This window comes from Liolophura sinensis, chromosome 8 (assembly GCF_032854445.1).
Source record: "Liolophura sinensis isolate JHLJ2023 chromosome 8, CUHK_Ljap_v2, whole genome shotgun sequence".
Lineage (NCBI taxonomy): Eukaryota > Metazoa > Mollusca > Polyplacophora > Chitonida > Chitonidae > Liolophura > Liolophura sinensis.
The window spans coordinates 4,629,525-4,650,388 of record NC_088302.1 but is presented as its reverse complement, the minus strand read 5'-3'; the positions used below and the strand labels follow the sequence as shown (position 1 = coordinate 4,650,388).

At 36.9% G+C, this 20,864-nt stretch overlaps 2 protein-coding genes across 4 annotated transcripts in view; one reads left to right on the top strand and one right to left on the bottom strand.

Moving 5' to 3' along the window:
* Window positions 1-3,537: 3,537 nt before the first annotated feature.
* Window positions 3,538-8,938, bottom strand: LOC135472835 (vacuolar ATPase assembly integral membrane protein vma21-like). The gene is made up of 3 exons (XM_064752529.1): window positions 8,912-8,938; window positions 5,555-5,676; window positions 3,538-4,942 (listed from the first exon to the last, which is right to left on the bottom strand). The coding sequence occupies exons 1-3, from the start codon at window positions 8,932-8,934 to the stop codon at window positions 4,803-4,805; spliced, it is 285 nt and encodes a 94-aa protein (XP_064608599.1). The 5' UTR covers window positions 8,935-8,938; the 3' UTR covers window positions 3,538-4,802.
* A 191-nt stretch (window positions 8,939-9,129) lies between these two features.
* The window catches only part of LOC135472994 (COMM domain-containing protein 5-like), a 46,447-nt gene continuing 34,712 nt past the window's right edge, over window positions 9,130-20,864 (top strand). For 2 of the 3 annotated variants that reach the window (XM_064752757.1, XM_064752758.1), the window contains exons 1-6: window positions 9,130-9,690; window positions 10,019-10,179; window positions 10,897-10,925; window positions 11,681-11,731; window positions 12,224-12,319; window positions 12,820-12,895. In XM_064752757.1, coding sequence (XP_064608827.1) covers window positions 9,540-9,690; window positions 10,019-10,179; window positions 10,897-10,925; window positions 11,681-11,731; window positions 12,224-12,319; window positions 12,820-12,895 — 564 coding nt within the window. In that variant the 5' untranslated portion in view covers window positions 9,130-9,539. Of the gene's footprint in view, window positions 9,691-10,018; window positions 10,180-10,896; window positions 10,926-11,680; window positions 11,732-12,223; window positions 12,320-12,819; window positions 12,896-16,142; window positions 16,680-20,864 lie in introns of those variants that run through there. The other variant, XM_064752759.1, reaches the window with a different exon arrangement.

Here is a 20,864-nt window from a genome sequence, read left to right as displayed (position 1 = left end):
GTTGAAACATCCAAACTGAAAACATCAAAATTCTTGCTTTATTTGGAGAAAGATACATGATGTGGCAAAACAACTAGATCCAGTGTCTTGTACATCTTTTATGGTGACATTTTGAATCACACTCATATTACAAACACATGTAGATTCTGTAAACTCTATGATATTTTTGACATTTGCTCATTGAATTTTGTGAAAGTTGAAACAGGCTCAGGTTTTTAGGAACCATTATACTTTGTCTTTCATTACTATTTTACATTCCTTTCATTACCAGTACTGTAGAGATATTCTTGTTGGAAAAATGGAAACTCAAACTTATTCATATTTTATTTCATGGCATATTGATTGCTTATGTATACTTTTTGTTAGTTGTAGATTGCTCACCATCAGAAGTGTATTAACCTGTAACCATAGATTAGAGGTTTAGTCGTATATACTCAAGTAGTATAAGCAGTATGAAATATTAACCAAGGCTCAATCTGGGTGTGGAATGCTATACTATCATTAAGGCAGTGTTTCCATGGACATGCAGTTGTGTTTGCCTTACTTCTTGCAATCACATTCAGTAGTTCCAAGGCCATTGACGACTGCGATTCTACTACACTTTCAATCCACTCCAGCAATAACCCAAACAATGAACCCTCATCTGGTGCGTTGAAAATGAGACGTGTTCCATTCACGCTGTGTTAACATGTGTCCAAGGAAACACTCGGGCATGTGTATGTAATTTCCAGTCTCAAAAGAATTAAAGACCTGTGTACACGGACAACATTTGTTGTTGATACAAGATTTCTTGATTGAGAACAAAAAAAATCCTTGAAATTTACTTGTGTGCGAGTGAAAAGCATGTAGCTTTACAATTAATATTTATTCCTCCGGAGAAAAAAATTCTTTCTTCACATTTAAAAATTTGTAAACCTTGGCATTACACGATGATGTGCTTTCGGCTTCTCTAGATTACATGACAAAAGTGATCTAAAACTTCTCTGTGAATATTTACATTTGTTTACCTTCATTGCTGGTAAATAGAGCAAAGAAAAGCTAAGTTCTCCTATAGAAGTGGGGGGGGGGGGGGGAGGAGGCATCACCAGCATTGTATTAACCTGATTATGATTAACATAATAATTAAAATAATTTGTAGGAAGAATAGTGTGTGAATAAGAAAGTATATGTAAGTATAAGAAAGTATATGCTATAATGTAAGTATATTTTTAAATATTCCTAATGAAAGAAATTTTTTATTTACCACCAGACACATTCTTCATATCTGTGTATGAAGTATTAATTTTGTGGGGGGGGGGGGGGTGATAAAAGATTTACTACTCATATATATCATATATTGTGGCTTAGTTTGTGGAGTACTAAATTACACTATATATATGGACATCTTGGATGGGAGGGGGTCAGATAACTTGCTTTTATGTTTTGACAACTATCTTGTAAGTATTGTGTTGTAATGTGTTTTTGTGTTAGGTATTTAATCATTTAAAGAAAAGAAAACTGTTGTCATTACCCAACTAGACTTTTGACACAATTTTATCGGCGAGTATTTGATCTGGAGCTAGTTGTTCACAACGGCTAGGATGTATCTGAGAGGCTGGGGACACAATGCCAGGATCTTACATCTCATTATCTGATTTAATTTAATGAGAGTTTTTACATCATGATTAACTTGTGTGCACCATAATCTAAACAAATCAAGATTATTGTCTGGTAATTGAATGAATATGGTTTAACACCATACAAGCACAAAATAACAGATCACTCAATCATTGCCTTTTTGATAGCGAAAGACACTTTTACCAGTTATTGATGGATGGCAAGACTGCTGGCACTAAGTATTCAATGATCTCCACAAGTCCATATTGTTCCTCACAAGTATTTATGCACATGTACTTGTACATGTTGACCAAGTTTATGTGACAGCCAAACATACTAACCTGAAATATTGTTACATGTACCATATATGCTTTTTGTGCAGAAATAAATAAAATTTATTAAATTCATTAGTCCTGTTTTATATGAGTGCTGGACAATTATATTAATATGGAAATAAAATTATTAATGTTCCCAGAGTTTCCTCCCCTGAAAGGCTACATTAGACTTTGTGTTTTACATTCAAGTGGTGACAGTGTTGCCATTATTTGTCATTACTCTTTCTGGGTATAGCACAAAATGAAGTGCTTAAAACTGGACCTGACCTCTCTGGGTTTTGAACCTGCATCCTCAAAAGTCTGGCAGGTGGCCAACCATTTAGACTGTTACAGCTAAAAAAGAGCAGATCCTAAATTTGATTTTATTGTTGTCTGCCATGTGCACGACAACTTTCCCTTATACAAAGGAGGTGAGTTTTATGGTGGAGTTAATGGGGGTAAATGACCAACATTTGGCAAGTCACTGACAAACTTTCCCACACGTGACACGTGCAAGATAGGTGGTCTTCAACGAAACTTCAGACAGGGAAAACAGCAATTGTGTCACACTGGCAAAAGTTGTGTTCACAAGCAAGGCTGACTGCTTATTGTCACCGAGGCCTAGCAAGCAGTAAAAGAAGGAAAATCTACAAATTCCCCCTGTCCAGCGCAGGTTCTGAACCAGCATCTCATATGTCTTAGTGTGTCTCATCAATGGCAAGCACCTTTCACTACTAGACCACAGCCCTCTCCCTGCTGATACTGGTGACCACTAACTCTACTTCAGGTCTTACCCTATCCCTGTTTTACACATGTCAAGTCAATTCATATATCTATTTCTTGGGTAATAGTGAACCATGATAAAGTGTTTTTCATACATCAAACAAATTCCAATAATTGCCGTGATAAAATCTTCTTGACACGATAACAGTAAATTTCAGTGTAGTGTTTACACTTCAGGCTAATTCCAGCACTTGCTGTGAACGGACAGTTGTCCTTGTACTTAACTTTCCCAGTTAATCTGTTATGTTTTATTATCTATTTTGTTTCACCAGCGTTATATACATCAACCATAATACGTCAGTCAGACCTGAGTAAAAGCCTCATGATATACATCTTATAATGTGCATATTTTTTTATTTGATTGTTTAGCACCATATAATCTGATGGTTATCAGTTTTGTGGGTAAAGAAGACTGGAGGAAACCAACATTGGCTATTTGATGGAAAACTCTGCTACAATGACAAATGTCATATTGGTGGAAACCCAGTCATCTTGAGTGAACTTCATGCAAGATCACACCAGAACACTGCTGAAGCTCAATGCCAAAAGGTCTCTGAGAACAACAGACGCAGGAGCCTCCTGAAACTACCCTGCCTAAGAATGACATTGTATGTACCTACTTAGCAAGTTTTCAAGTCTTTGGTATGACTCGACCGGGAATGACCCCTTGATACCAGACTACAAGGCAGACGCTCTAATCAACAGAACACAGAAGTGGTCAAGAATAACACTTCATCAGTTATTATTCTCAACTAAATCCGAAACAATGTACAACTATAACATACCCTGTAAATGAAGTATTTAATACTATATTTACTGGACTCCATGATTAACAACACAAAGATGCATGTGAAGTACAAATGATCCAAAAATCAAATGGCACAATAAACATGATCTAAAGCACCTCTGTGGCAAGTCAGCATGATACCAAACTGCTCTTTAATGCACTACAGAAGCGACAGTGGTTATACATTATATATTACATAATGACACTGGATGCTGAAGCTGTGTGTACATGTAAGAATTGCCATGAAACATCATGTTTCCTGGAATAAATGTCCACTTTCTCAGAAACACACAGACTGGGTATGTTAATGTTTGCAGACAATGAAGCTTGAGAAAAACATAAAATAATTCACATTAATGAATTCTCTAAAATTCAAAGTCACACTGTCTGGTAGACTTTCCAAGCTGGAAAGGTAGCCACATATATACAAGTACCCAAAGAGGCCACTATGCAATAGAAACTATTGTCAGTAGACAGTAGTTGAGTTCGTGTGCTGAGCTAAACTCAATCACAGACTGTATATAAAGATCATTCTGATGTTACCAAGCTGTGAAATTCCCTTTTACGTGGCACCAGAATTATGTTCTACTGTTTATATTATTATCACACATATATGAATCTGTTCTATTTGTTTTATAACATAATTACGCAATAATTACTATACTTAATCTATTAAAATATGATGGCTACCATGAGCAATGTACATTTCAGATTTCTGGTGTAACAGACCTACATGTAAAAGTGAACCCAGAATATAGCCCAAAAGTCTTTCTTAATATGGTAAAAATTCAAAACTTTTTACACAAAATAAAAAATAACTGGCTTACACAAAGGTAAATTACAAACACTTTTTACACGATCATATTACATGTTTCATATATACTAAACCGACCTTTTCTCAAAAACCCTGACGACTTCTCCTAAAGTCTTGCACCAATCAAGAGTCAAGTAACATTTTACAGTAGGCTTAGTTACATTGCTGTCTACAGTTCTGCAGCCTATCTAAACATACTGTATGTGTACAATGCAACTGATTACTTTGAAAACAAAACTTTGACTTGGATATACACAGCTATTGATTTCACAAGCCACTCCTTGAAATCCCTGGAGTCTTGGAATGGACTGTCGTATTAGAATCATTTCGCTACATCAGATCTTGTTCATCACATCCTATTTACCCAGACAAGTTTCTCAGAGAGGGGTTTATGAATGTCTGCGACACACCCACATCATGCTGCACCAGACAACCCTCTCACACACATGTGGGCCAAGGAAAGATGACTCAGAACGGCTAGTTCTTGCATGTGTTTATAACAAGTCCATCATTCCAGTTTGGCTGGTGTTGACCTGTAATCTTCGGTGAAGGCTACAAACACAAACACTGCCAATATCACATGAACCATTACGACTGCCACAATAGCTGCATAGAAGTAACTGTCACTGCTGTCGTATCCAAGGGAGGCTGCAATTCAAGCAAACAGACACCTATAAACCAACATTATGAGCACTACAAAAAAAAAAAGCAAGCTCAAGTTAAACTTTTGGGATTTGAAAAGCTGTGTTACTGCACTTTACAAGCTTTTCATAATACCCATGGTTGCTGATACAATGAATCTTTGGTGCCACAGCAGGGGTGAAGTCTGCTCACTAGATAATCTTTGGTGCCACCAGCATGGAAGAAGTCTGCCCACTAGATAATCTTTGGTGCCACCAGCATGGAAGAAGTCTGCCCACTAGATAATCTTTGGTGCCACCAGCATGGAAGAAGTCTGCCCACTAGATAATCTTTGGTGCCACCAGCATGGAAGAAGTCTGCCCACTAGATAATCTTTGGTGCCACCAGCATGGAAGAAGTCTGCCCACTAGATAATCTTTGGTGCCACCAGCATGGAAGAAGTCTGCCCACTAGATAATCTTTCGTGCCACCAGCATGGAAGAAGTCTGCTCACTAGATAATCTTTGGTGCCACCAGCATGGAAGAAGTCTGCTCACTAGATAATCTTTGGTGCCACCAGCATGCATGAAATCTTGCTTTTTGATCAAATCAAATAAGATGGATCATGTATCAACTTACCTTCAAATACCCATACTTTGCTCAGGAAATAAGAAGATACAGGCAGAATCAACATGGCAAAACTGAAGATGACCATAGTAGTTGCCACACCTGAGTTTTTCCTAGACTCCATCATGGCCAATCTGAAATGAGGAAATAAAATTTATAGCAAAGTGACAAGACAATAGTTGACAGTCTCATGTTGGTCTGCCATGCTCTTACTAAGTAGCTCTACATGGCAAGTAAGGCACTGGGCCCTAATGAACAGTAAACAAAGACGATTTGTGCCATCAATCAGATCAGCTAGACCTAAAAAACTGATTCTCAACTGGCTAATATTGAACCTACAGCTAGTTACCACAAACTGGTAAGAAGTGGAAACCACATTCCCTCTGAATTATAATATACATCATCATTTATTAAGCAGCATGCTGACATTCAGCAGCTGCACAGTAAAGATTAATTTATTTATCTGATTGGTGTTTTACACTGTACTCAAGAATATTTCACTTACATGACGGCAGCCAGCATTATTGTGGGAGGAAAACATGCAGAGACTGGGGGAAACCCACGATCATCTGCAGGTTGTGGAAGACATTCTCATGAATGGCCTGAGAGAAAGCCAGCATGTGCTGGACTTCAACTCACAGCGACTGCTTTGGTGGGAGGCTCCTTGGTCATTGCGCCGTGCTGGCATGCTAGCCCTCTCAGTCACGGAGGCCCCGAGTAAAGATTAACTGCACTAAATGGGCAGTATCATGCGGGTGCTGTGCCTAAGTACCTTTCACTTCTTAATACATGTATATGTTATAGGGTAGGATATGTGACTACAGGGCTTCTGCATTCAAGCAGTTATAAACTATAAGGTAGACTGCTGCGGCCTTTGCTTTTGTGTTGAGTATGATGCAAGTAAGTTTTGCTGCCCTGCAAGAAACTAAAATACAAAATTTTTTAGCTCTTTGGTGGGTATCATTTTGCACATCAAGTTCTGAAAGTTTATTACCAGTGTGATTTGGTGGGTATTAGGCCTAGTCGAAACTGGGCAGGCTGCACCCACTTGGAAATGAGGCAAAAAAGTCTGTCACCTCCAGAGCCGTTAGTCTTTGAAACTACGAGGGCCTACCTAAAAAAATGTAACAATAATGGTCTGTCGAAATTTTCGGAGATTTAAAGCTCAGGGTGCAGCATCACCTAAATGTGCATGATCTTCCCATAGTGGTAGCCTTCCCAAAGCTCGTCAGAGGGCGCCACCAGTTTGTTTTGTTAAATAGCTGAAAGCTAACCGCAAGATCCCCAGTCGGAGGAACCCTTTTGCACCATATTTTTCTGTATTAGTACATCCCAACAGCACCCAATATATAGTGGAGATCAAGGAACAGGGTATTAGAGGTTGTATACTAGTAATTTTTACAGCGGGAAATGGTGACGACAAAGCCACGAGTCCTAAAGTCTGTGATAAAGACTTCACATGAATACAAATGTTGATTTTATGCGTATTACACATCTGACAATAGTTTAAAACAAAAGACAAACTTATTGATTAACAATGACCCACTTCTTTTGGGGTTTTAAGCGAGGACCAGAGTGATTTTAGAGCTGATTTTGATGGTTGGGGTTCGACAGTAGGAAGTAACAAAATCCTAAGCATGCATGCGCTGAAAGCATTTGTTTACAATGGGGCACAGTGCCCACAATATTGCTCAGTGACTGTGTGGTGTTCAGTTCTAAATTCACAATGGCATACTAACTGTGATTGGACCACATAATCAGCTTATTTCAAAACTGAATTATGAGATCTAAGTGAGTGAATGAGTGATTGAGTGCTTAGGGTTTAAAGTTGTATTTAACAATTTTTCAGTCATATGACAATGAAGGAATCCTTAGAATGCATGTAATGTACCTCCTTTTCGCAGGACGGATTTGCACTGCTCTTTTATCTAGTGCTGCTTCACTGAGACGCCTTACCAAAGGTAAGTAAGCCGCCCTGCCTGAGCCATTATACTGCAACCACTTGTTGCACTATTCCCTTCATGCTGAACACCAAGCGAGAAATCTGCAACTTCCTCTTTTTAGGTCTTAGGTGTGACTTGACCCAGGATTAACCCTGGATCTACCGTTTCCAAAGCGGATGCTCTATCCAACTGTGATAGCAGGGCAGGTGTGTGATATAAGTAAATGCCTGATTAAATGAATAAAATAAATCTGAATGGTAAAGGATGGAATTTATATGCCTATAGAATCAGTTGAGCTCTTAATAAATACTTGACAGCTGATTATATGTTAAGACATTATCACATTTGCCAAGACACTGTAATGTGACATTACAAAAGAAATAATTATTAATATTGAGGTAAAATAATCAATAAATATGACACAAATAGTACTTTATTTTAGGGCAAATATTCACAGGGTGCATTTCACAAAAGAATGACTTAATTCTAAGTTAAAAATAAAAACTTCCAAATACTTTATTAGTAATTAATTTTTATTTGTTATATTTTAAACAAAGCAGAAAGATATTTGTGGAATTGGCTTCTGTAAAATCAAAATGGGTTACCCAAACAGCCAAACTTCTGCAATTTTTACATTTAATTTGTACCTCTAAATTTATCATTAATTCTTAAATACTATAATTCTTCTTACAGTAAAATTGTGTCTATATACTTCCCAGAAAAAAATTAATGGGATATTTCACGCTTTGTTTTGACCTCCCAAAAAGTGAGGTTATTTTTTGCTATTTTCAGAAAATTACGTTTTATTGGGCACCTGCATTCAGGGTGGTCGCATGCGATTTCGTCTCCTAGCCGAATTATAAGTAATGTATTTTTGAAATACACATACATTGACCTTTCCAAAAAGTTATAGTTTGTTGTGGTTTCTATGAATTTTCAAAACCATTTGAGCAAACTAATAGTGGAGACCCTAAAAGACGGCCAACCCTGACGGCTAGTTCAATTAAATTAAACGCTGAGGTCTATTTTTAACAATTTCTGAGATTTACCTGCCTCAAATATTAGACCCTAACGTCTAATTTAATTGAAACACTTTGACGGCTTTAAATCCTGTTTGGGCTCATTCATTGAGAAACCAGCTTTTCAGAAACAAAGGCATCAACTTAGGCTCTACACATGACAAGGACTTCCCCATGACACATGACATGTAAATAAATACAAGCTAATAATAATAATGAAGACAGGCGAATCAGCCAGCCTAGCCAAGTGACACTTTGACTGACTGTCTTAATGTTTTACACCCCCAAGAATCTGACATGCCGTCGTATATTTGCTCCGTTTTATTTACGTCACATTCCTCAAACACAACACGTATTATTTTAAAAATAACAACATATAAACAAAAAAGCGGACAAAGATATCGAACCTTTGTGCGTTGAAGTCCGCCATGTTGCACGTGAGTTGTGTCAAATCGAAAAACAGGTCATTTATTGGGTGAAATAATTTTTTTATTTTACGTTTTTTCTTCGTTATACGGTATATTTGTAAGTAAGTAAAATATAAGAGTATTTTTAATACCTTTATATGAACAATTATTAAATTCTGCGTGGTACTTAATTTGGTAACTTCCGGTTGCGATTGTGGGCGGACATGTGATCCGTCAACCCGAAAAGACTACATTCGGTTTTGTTGATATTTGTGTCGTGTTATGCTCTCAAAGACCTGCTTAGTGGACGCATTCTGGTTGCTTTTATGTGAAAAGTGCTGTTGAATGAGAGAGATCTGAACAAATTCTAAGATAATTAATTTTCGTCCCAATTGTTTCTCTTCTAACTGGATTTCTGTCGTCTGCTTTTCCTGTCAAAACCGTGAACGTCTGCATACTAAGGAGTGATCTTTTTAAGAAGAGAAAAGTGTATTACTTCATTCTTCTAGCTGATAAAACATGATGCTGCCATTACCATAGAATCATAGATGCAAAATGACTATTTAACCCGATGAAAGCAAGAAAACAGAAGTTAGCCAATCCCAAGTTGTTTAGCTGAATTGTGAAGATGTCGATTGTACATGTGACAGGAGGAAGTGGTGGGGGCATAGCTGCTGACCGTACATTGTTTGTAGGCCCCAGGATACCAAGGGAAATCAAAGCCATGTCAAAGCCACTAACAAACTTGGACAAGGCAACATTCAGAAAGCTTTTACAAAGTACGTGTGTACTCCTTGAATGGTCTCAGTTCAATAATAGAGCTAGCATTTGTTATCCTCCACTTCCTTTAGACTTGAAATCAATAATTATATGCTTCTGTGTGAACCAGAAGCCGAAATAAAAAGAAGGTAAGAGTTGCTTGATGAAAACATGCTGTGTTCAACTGAGAATGGACATATACATGTAAAATAAATCAACTGTTAATTCTGAAATAGCCTGAACATTATGATGTCTAAATTGGTTTTACTTCAGTCAATGAAGTGGAACATATGAATTATTTGCCTGTATATATGAACATTATCACTCTGTTATTTGTTTGCTTTTTAGTGATTGTTGCAGCCATGGAAGGAAATGACATAGGTGCCAAACAGTTTAAAGATCTCCAGAATGACAAGCTGACAGAGGAAACGTTAACTATGATATACACTGGCCTCTACACCTTAGTGGAACAGGCACTACGCCAGCCCCAAACTTCTCTGAAAAGTGATGTAAGGCCAACCATATATCTCAAAGGCAAAGTTAAATTGTAACAGTTGCTTATTACTTGTGTATCATAAAATTGCCTTAATTACTATTTTTGCTGAGAGATCTAAATTGGAACAGTTGCTTAATTATTATTTTTGTCATATCCTAAAGTAAGCTGAACAACTATTAGTGGTTTAGAATATTGCAGTATATTTGGAATCCACGAAAATCATGAAACAAAAGACTTTGTACATGACCTTATTTTACACATCACATTCATCAGTTGGCTACAGACTAATTCATTGATGTGGGATAAATTTGTACCAAGACACAGTTGCTTCTGAATTCTAGACGGAAAGTAACCATGGAGGTATATCAGGGATTCATAGACGTCAGTTTTAGACCCCACTATTCGGTGGTAAAAATCAGTTAAAAACTGAAGTGGTCATGCATGTTTCTCTGCCATGTGGGCTCATTCTGCTTAACTTTTAATCCAGGCGTCAAAAGTTCCTACCGTCTGGATAGCACATTTGGGAAGACCTGCCACAAGGCCTACAGGCTAATCCCCTGTTAAAACAAAGCCTGACTCCTTCTTTGTCAGTTTGGTATATTGAACACTTTGAAAGAGCCTGAGTTGTTCCTCTTTCTATGCATACCTCCACTTAGTTGAAATCACTTTGAGTCGAGTGGTGTTATTAAATTAACCCTTATTTTTATTTTTTAAATTATTTTTGTCACAGGTGTTTGCTGAAGATTTAAAAGAACTACGGTAAGTAAATTGTGTTGTGTAATGTCTAGTTTAAGATACACTTAATTCTGCCTAGTGTTGATTGATATCCCGATTGATTGGGGTGATCAGTGTTCTTGAACAAAGTAACAATATTGCAACACCAAAAATAAGAACTACACCAGGTTAGGATTAATGTACTACACAGCTTTGTCAGAAAATGCTGGGCTGGAAATGCTCCCTGTAGTATTGTATTATTACTGATGAATATTTCTAGGGATATTTGCCCTGCCATGTGCTAAATGGTTCTGCTTAGGATTTTATTCATTTGTCTTCTAATGTTATTGACATGTAATATTGTGTTTATGTAAAGTTTGGAACGTAAAAATGAATTTTTAGAGGCACATTGGAGACTTTAGAATGATACATTTAATGCCGACAATTAAGTTTTTCTGATAAGAAAACACTAAAGTGGTCCAATAAGGTAGATGAATCATTCAGAACGAAGCAAAATGTATCAGGTGGAAAGGCTTTAAAACTTGACATACAGCATGTCATTTTCTAACACAATAACCCTGGACCATTGAGGTGGTTGGTTCAAGTCCTGGTGTGGCCAGGTAGGGGGGCAGGTTCTTGTCAGGATGCTCATCAAGTCCTTGAGTAGGTTTTTTTCTCCTTAATCCTGATAGGTACTGGGTAAGTGAAATATACGTGAAATCTTCATAAGACATGAATCATGAGAGATAAGTTTTCATCTCCCTAAACATACTTATTCCAAGTTTTCTTTTGCTTTGCAGCATTCCTGAAGATTTCATTGCTGATATAGCCAGTGCTGTGTTTGGAGCCAGGTGATGACAGCTGCCTTCTTCTCATATTAGTTTTGTATTCAAATTCATATGTTGCCTGTCTGAGGCATATATACGTCTAAAAGCTAATATGTGGATTTGAATACATCACATATGATGTAATAATTTTTTGACCAGAGGACATAGATTAAAGAAAAGATCACTAATAGATACAGTTTTGATGGTGATTCTTGAAACTGTGAAATCGTATGTTCTCCAAACAATAGTAAAACGCTATTGGTGTACATGTACAAAATGAATTACCAAGTAAGTAAATGAACAATGGTTGGAGATAGATAAACCAGAGCGGTCTTACTGTAACAGGCCTGCTGTGTCATAGTGTTTCAATGCTCTGCTTAGATAGAGTACAATCATGGACCATTTTCTAAGTGTTGGTGCAAACATCAGTATGATGTTAAGAAAGCAGATGTTGACACAAGCAGAAATGTATGTCATCAGTTTAATATTTGTGACATGTTCTCATGAATTGTACAGACGCTCCAAAATTGAGGACTACTCCTTGCATAACAGACCTAGATTGCCAAAGCTGGAGAACTTCAGCTGGAGAGTAGATGTTGGCATCTCAACCAGGTAAAATGACCTTTATATTCTCACATATGCGTTGCAATGTGATTGGCATCATAGAAATCTGTAATAACGGTGAATGTGTTTATCCATGATACAGTGGTTACATTTTGCCATGTTTTAAGGCACTTGTATTTATTACATGTATTTTGTTTATTACCCTAATTGTTCTGATTTTTGGGACAGATATTACTAGTGCTGATATTACTAGTGCTATTACATTTTTACTTCAAGATGTCTCATGGCCTTTGTAATTGTATTAAAATTACACTAGTTGAGTGAGTTCTGCACATTGTGCTGTATCTGCTCTTATTTGGACATACTTGTATATTGACTTTTATGTGCAATAAGTATGCATATATATGAAAACAATTTTTATTGCAGACAGCAACAACATATCTGAGAATAATATATTTTTGGCTCTGCCTGAAAGGAGTGGTTTCTTCAAAACTAGATAATTTTATCATTGTAGATGTAATTCTGATATTTAAACTTTTTGTCAACAGTGCTTTAAATAGAGTGTTGGAGCCAAGTGTTATGATGCAAATGACCCTCAGTGATGGCAAGATTCACATGTTTGAGGTAAGTTGCTATAGCAGTCTATGAATGAATGAAACCTTTATTTAAAGAGAGCATCTCTGTCAAATTGTACAATTTGCTCTTCACAGGAGCCCTCTATAACATACATGAATAAACAGAAACAGTACGATTCCATTTTGTAAAACATGAAAATTGTCAGTAAGACAACACTACATACATCAGCTGGAGTCATAAATAAATGGACGTGTTCCGAGGGACTGGTTAAAATATTTCCAAAATTCAAATATCGTGGCCTAAGGCAGAAGGTGATGGTGCCGTTTTTCTTTTTTCATTCTAAGCATGACAGTGCACCACTGTGACACTGTTTTTTTGTAATAATGGTTAAAATTGTGCTTACTGATCAGCCTATTTGTCAGTGTCACTACATAAACTGCTCATTCAAAATTGTAATCTTCATCTTATAGATGTCTTTTAATGCTAATTATCTTACATGAATCAAAGAATATTTTATGTTGCACATTATGATTAAATGTTCTGACTAAGTGTTGAGATTTCACAGAAATATGACTCACATTGTGTGTTTGTGTACACCAAATGATTGTTATAGAGTGAACGCAATGGAATGGTATCAGTTGGTTGAGAATTTTAGGAAAACTCAGTATTTGATTTGCTTCAGTAAGGGTTGCAATTTGTAATTGGAATTCAGTGGATTTATTTCAGATTATCAGATGCCATACTCCCAACGGACTGTGCAATATTCATATTTAAAATCAGAATTTGGAATCTGACCTGAGGCTTGATAAATATAGGGTCAAATTTCTGATGCATTGATTTGTGACACCTGAAGTTACTGTATATTCAGGGAAGATAACTGTCTGCATGTGAATCATAGGTAAAAGTTGTCTCCCTTCTGTAGCCTGGACTGACAGGAACCATCTAGGTGTTGATGGTTACATGTGTTTATAAATACATGTATACACCAGAGATACCAAACATTACAGAGTTTTTTTTTTACAGTTAGCCTTGTGTGATTATTCCCTAGCAACTTTCATGGACTGTATGGAGTTTGAGGGGGTTTATATGTTTTGAACCCTGTGTGTAAGAATACGAGTCAAATCGTCCAAGAAAGGTTGTCAGTTTGTCCAAGGTATTGGGTTATATCATCCAAGGTTATTAACTGTAGAATTCATTCTTGAATTATAATTATTTATTACCGGGCCAATTTTCAGAGCAGAACTTTTGAAGATCTATACCTATACATATATACCTGTATATATGACATCATTATATAAATTTGACATCACTTACAACACCTTTGCCTTTGTTGGTATTTTGCTTGTGTGGTAACTTTCCACTTAGGATTAACACGTCAGATTAATTAAATTACTGAAAAACTGTCAAGTGGGAGTACTGAGTCACTCAGGTTTGTAAAGATCTTGTGATTAAGTGGGACTTTAGCAAAGAGTTTTGGATGCCATTCCTACTGTCAGTGTTCAGGGATGTGCGTTTCTGTGGTCGTAAGCCAACTCTGATATGTGCTACGGTCAGTTTTAATATATGGTGTTCTTTAGTTGTTTATCCAAGTTGTAAGGGGCATTCATCAGTTGTAATGGGAATCCATCAGTTGTAAGGGGCATTCATCAGTTGTAAGGGGAATCCATCAGTTGTAAGGCACATCCATCAGTTGTAAAGGGCATCCATTAGTTGTAAGAAGCATTCATCAGTTGAAAAGGGCATCCATCAGTTGTAAGGGACATCCATCAGTTTTATGGATTTTTCTGGTTCCTATTTGTTTCAGCTAGATTTAAAAAAAAACGAATAAGTAGGTTGAAGCTATATGATAGAACATAGACATAAATGACGCAGATAGTGTAAATCTGAATTGAGACTTAATACTTAAGTGTGTGTGTTTTGGGGGGTGGGGGCAATAAGGGGTATGTAAGGATGAGTTAGTAAGTATTTTTGAGTTCTATTATCCGAATAATGGAATTGATATGAGAAATGCCTCTAAGAATGCACATTATTTGGTAAAATTGTATGTCATATGGTCTTTAATGTGGAAAATGGTATGGGACATTATTAAGACGTCATCAGAGAAAGTCAAAAAGTATGTCGGGTATTAAACTGACGAAGGTCGGTGAATTGCTCCAGGCTCTCCAATTTCCTACACCCAAAACTGACTGCTGTTATACAAGTGAAAATAACTTGTGTACGGCATTAAACAAAGTGAATGAATATCAGTAAGTCAATCACACCTCTCTTGATACCTGTCTTTTAACAACTGAATGGGTAATACATAACGTGGTGGTGTTAGCAAAGGCGTAAAGTTTTCTGATTGTTGATGTAGTCTTTTGATTGCTGCAGAAACATTTTATGGAAAAATTGCTGCTCAACTGTCACAAAGCTCAATAAAGTCCACTGATAAATTCAAGTACTTGAGGTTATGATGCCTTAAATTTATCACCGTTAGAGGATAAGGTTCGGTGATAGATCACAAAAATTTTGGAACAGTACCTAAATGTCCGTCATTCAGAATGTTAGAACACACAAAGGGTACATGTAGAAATTCGCTGTTAACTAGTTTATCTCTAATTTTAGAATTTGATATATGTGTCATTGAGGTAAACCTTAACTGTAGGCAGTTTAAGTAAGTGATGGCTCTACAGCTATGGACATGGACATGTGTTACATGGATATATGGAATTGTTGGTCGTCTAACAGCAGTGCTGAAAGCAGAATATTATTTCTTTCTCAACTGTTTGTAAAAGTAAAGATATGAGTGTGTTGTTCTTTAGATGGTCTAACCATGTGAGGAAAAAGGCACTAAATATTCCATTATGAGCAGAGCAGGTGTCCCAAAAATTAGAAGAAATTAGAGTAGTTTGTTGTGTAGGGACTTGAAAACTGTCAGATCAACACAAGGACAAAGCTGCCACTGTTCATCAAGGAGTAAAAATTGTAAATTACATGTAGTTTAGTAATTTTTTTAATAAGAACATATACTTTTCACATTGCTGATTTATCTAGAGTTTTTATATACTTGCATTTGTATTTTATCTCTATGTTTTTGTTATTATTTTCCTTTGTGTAGTATATCTTTCTGCCATTCCCAAATTTTCTGACATGTTTATGCAAGAAAGTCTATGCTTTCTCAACACTTTTCTCATGATTGATGAGCAAGGCAAATAACTGCTATCATTTATAGCAGATATCTCCATGCATCAAGAATAAGAAATTTGTTGGGCCATAATATAAAATGTCACAGATAATTCTGGGTTTATTTTTACAGGCAGTAAAATAGATACGTCTGGAGCACGCCTTTTTTGTGTCTGCTATGTATAGCTTGATGAGCAGATACAGTGCAACTGTTCTCAAGAGGTGAAATAAATGTGAAGTAAAAATAGTGAGATTAGAACTCTTACCTCTGCTCTGTTTCTTTTTTTCAAGTGCTCTGATCGTGTTTGCGACATTTGTTCCTAAAATGAAAAAGTTGATTAATGAAAGGTTATGATAGCTTATCTCCATGGGTAACATCAAATCATTTATATATTAATTTTTTTCTAATGCTGTTTTACCCAATAACTGCTGTAATTGTTCAACCCTTTAAGCCTGAAGAAAATTTCTCATTGAAATTTTTATTCATAAAATTATTATCTAAATAAAACCAGGATGTCGGATTTATAAAATTATCAGAACTGTATCATAATGAATGATAAAAGTACACCCTGAAAAGGTTGAATGATTACATAAAGTCCTCAAAGCTTTTACTCCACACTTCTCCAGTTACTGTTTCCGACAGTTCAGTTTGTACCGTTGGACCAACCTTAAGCACACTATAATTCTGCAGGTTCAGATGTTTTAGGAAATCAAACATTGCTTTAATTACGATTTGAGGTATTGTGAAATGTAATGTTCTGTCTTAATTTATTTATTTATATATTTGATTGGTGTTTTACGCCGTACTCAAGAATATTTTCTCTTACACAATGGCAGCCAGCATTATGGTGGGAAGAAACCAGGCAGAGCCTTCCCACATACAGCCAGAGAGGAAGCCAGCATGAGCTGGACTTGAACTCACAGTGATGTTCTGTGCTGATTATTTTTGTTATTACATGTACATGCACACGGCCTGTGGTGAATGGCTCAAAGTTTGGAATAATCGTTCATTGTTGGGAGACAAATGGTACGACATGTCCAATCCAGACGACCTCATTACCTCCTTTCATAGAAAAGTATAGGAACGGAGTACTACCTTGTTGGTACAAAGGCACTTAAATAATCATACCTGTTTAGCACACCAACAATGCGTTTTTATACGAGTTGCTTACTTCTAGACATTTGTAGCTTTCCAAAACCATGTTGTGACCGGCCTGGATAGCACAGTTGGTAGAGCATCTGCATCGGGACCGGTAGATCCAGGATCAATCCTTGATCGAGTCACACCTAAGAGTTTAAAAGAGGAAGTTGTAACTTCCTCGCTTGGCGTTCAGCATGAAGGGGATAGTGCAACGACTGGTTGACCCGTATCAGTATAATGGCTTGGGCGGGGCGGCTTACTTGCCTTCTGTAAGTCGTCTCAGTGAAGCAGCACTAAATAAAAAGAGCGGTGGAAATCTGTCGTGCAACAAGGAGACACATTACACATACATGCACCCTAAGGATTCCTCCGTCGTCATATGACTGAAAAATTGTTGAGTACAATGTTAAACCCCAAGCACTCACTCACTCACTCACTCAAAACCATGTTGTCAGTTTTTATCAAAATGTGCCACATCAACATTCCAGAGTAAAAATGGGACTAAGCAAGTTTTGTACAAAATTTTTGTGAGATTTGTCTTGTCTTAAGGGTGTATGTCACCTTAGTTTGTACCATGAATGCACGGTACTTTCTTTGTGAGATGTTTTTCTTAAGATAACTTTGCCAGTTGGAATATAAGCAAATTGAAGCACTGTGGTTCTGTTTAGGGATACATACTTGTTCAGGGCTGAGAGTTGTGAAATTTAACTGCTGTGTTTATGCTTGCGTTGAATTGTTTATCGCTAAATCATCAGAATAATTTGCGTGTGAGTGGTGATTAAAGCATAAGCAGAGTCCATGGACTTTTATCTGAACACCTGGTATTATGAATGAAATTACCCTCTGGCAATCTCATACCAAATCTCACATTAAATACCTTTTTTAGAACCAGAGAACGGGTAAGTGGATGTGACATTATTGGTTCTAACACCTTTGTCTTGGTGTTTATTGTGTAACCAGATACCGATGGACTTTGTTTTGTACCCAGTCAAACTTCAAGAATACACAGCAGCAAAATATCTATAAACTGTGTGAAATCATGCTTTTGAAACCGAAGGAAATCGTGATATTTGACCTTTATACAAATAATAAAAGCAAATCTGAAAGCTCCAACCCTTTATTTTTTTTTGCACAGATAAACAGCATGACAGGATATCATTCGGAGAGGTATATATACCAGATTTTGTGTGACATACTCAATGTTTAAACGATCCCTCTCCTCCTAATATAAGTGTATATTTGCATACGGCCCTCACTTGGCAGCAGGGAGAATCAGTGTGATCCATACAGCTCACCTTACAATCCAAAACATTGAGTGCATTTAATTCAGTGGAAAAATCTAAAAAAATGAATGAAGGTATTTTTAGATACAGTTTTAATGATCTTTCTTCTTATACTTAAAACTATGTTTATGCTGTCTTTCCCTTGTAACAGTAAAGTTTTATGACCAGCACAGGTTAATTTGAGACGTAGCTGATTACATCCTTGAAAACAATAAATGTAAATGCCAACTAGTTTTAAATAGATTTTTTTTCACTCTTTGATGACATCTGATTAAAAAAAATACATGTACTTGAGCCAGACTTTATCCTTGTCGTGGTACAAGTCTGTAAGTTGTGGAGATTCAGTGGAGGTAAAAAGTTATGACAGAGGCTTTGTCACGACTATTAGAACATTTTTGGAAAGAAATGGAAAAAAATCAAGTGATGAATTCCTTGACAAGAACAAGTTAAAGGTTGATTGGATTAGGCGGTCCAGTTTCATCTGTCATGGGTGTGATGCTGAAGTACTGTTCTGTAAAACTTCTGAAAGTTGTGAATGTGGAGTGTGGGTGATGTGGGTACATTCATGAGACATATAACTACAGTGTACTGTGAATGACTTAAAATTTCACCCATAACTTGGTGTACATTTTTGGCTTGCACGTACAAAACATGAACATAGCTGATGTCGTAGCCTGAGCATTAGATTCAGGCGTCCAATGACAGGGAATGCAATGTTAAACAAAATGTTGGGGGTGGTATCTCAAATGGCACTGCAGGGATCAGGGTTTGCACACATACAAAGCACAATAGCACAAGGGGGATATTCCATTGTTGATTCAGTGTGTACATATTAAATACTATAAAGTACTGAATTCATGACTTAGTGTGTTGTGTATTAATTACTGTAAGTTACCAAATTTACGATTTCAGTACTTCATGTATTTAGCTGCAGTTTTGCATTGATGTGTCTTTGCTACGAAATCTGTGTTCCAAATTTTGAGAACTCTGTCGATCTTAGAAAGGTGTTTTAAGATTTGTTGGATAGTAGGATTATATACTACTGAAAAGTAGTAGTTTCATATAACCCTAATTGCTCAACCTTTCACATCTGAAGTAGGCTGAGGAATTAGGGTAGTGTCTTCGGAATATGCTTAAATAAACACGTTGCAAACATATACCATACCTGTACATGTGGGCTCGTTAAGTATACAGTTTTTGTGCAACTGTGGCGTTTTCTTCTAGGTATAAATACCTCCAATTTTTTTTTGTTAGTACGAAAGCAAATAGATTATCTCATGTGCAGAGATGTATGACTTTAGGGTTTTACAAAAATATTAAAGGTTTCAAGTAGAGAGAAAATGTTCTCAAATGTGCATGATATTTAATGGTCAAATGTCAGAGAAAACAGACATTTAAGAGGTGCTGTGATTTAAATCTGACTTACCATTGTGAATAAATGTCATTATTTTTTTATTTGATTGATGTTTAATGACTTACTCCAGAATTGTTCACTTATACAGTGGCAGTCAGTCTTGTGGGTGGAGGAATCCTGAGTGAGGGGGGTAAACCACTGGCCTTTCAAGTTATGAGCGAAATTTGCTATTTGCATAGAAAATGCATAGATATGAATGCTGCATTCGTGGAAAAGATAAGTGATCTTCAGACCAGACGTTAGACTTCACCCCCTGTTGTCATGAAGGCTCCGCAAGAATGGGAGAAGTCTGTCTCCAAGATTGGGTTTGAACCAGCACCTCATGTCTTTTACATTTGAAAGGCAAGCACCTTAAGACCAGTAGACCACGGCTACTTTTCTGTTGATGTGAATAATTATAAGACCCAGCAGCATGAGCAGTAAATAGTAATGAACAATGAGGCATTCCATCATAGTGGACGATGAACAATGGGGCACTTCATCTTAGTGGACGATGAACAATGGGGCACTTCATCATAGTGGACGATGGACAATGTGGCACTTCCTCATAGTGGACGATGAACAATGTGGCACTCCCACATAGTGGACGATGAACAATGTGGCACTCCCACATGGACAGTGAACAATGTGGCACTCCCTCATAGTGGACAATGGACAATGTGGCACTCCCTCATAGTGGACAATGGACAATGTGGCACTTCCTCATAGTGGACGATGAACAATGTGGCACTCCCACATAGTGGATGATGGACAATGTGGCACTCCCACAGTGGACGATGAACAATGTGGCACTTCATGGCTCTTATACATGTACAGGGATTGAAGGTTAAGCTTTTTGGTTGTTTAGCTCCCTGGTTTGAAGTGCATGTACATTGTATGGTGTGTAAATGTATACTACTGAGATGAAAGGTGAAGCTTTTAGCTCCTGTATATTGGGCCCTCATACAGGGATTGAAGGTTAAGCTTTTTTTTTTTAGCTCCTGTATATTGGGTTCTCATACATGGATTGAAGGTTAA

Coding starts and splice junctions, on each gene's coding strand:
- LOC135472835 (XM_064752529.1), bottom strand. CDS start 8,934: ATGGCGGACTTCAACGCACAAAG. Junction 5,677..8,911: donor GCGGACTTCAACGCACAAAG/GTTCGATATCTT, acceptor TCCTCATTTCAG/ATTGGCCATGATGGAGTCTA. Junction 4,943..5,554: donor CAAAGTATGGGTATTTGAAG/GTAAGTTGATAC, acceptor CTTGAATTGCAG/CCTCCCTTGGATACGACAGC.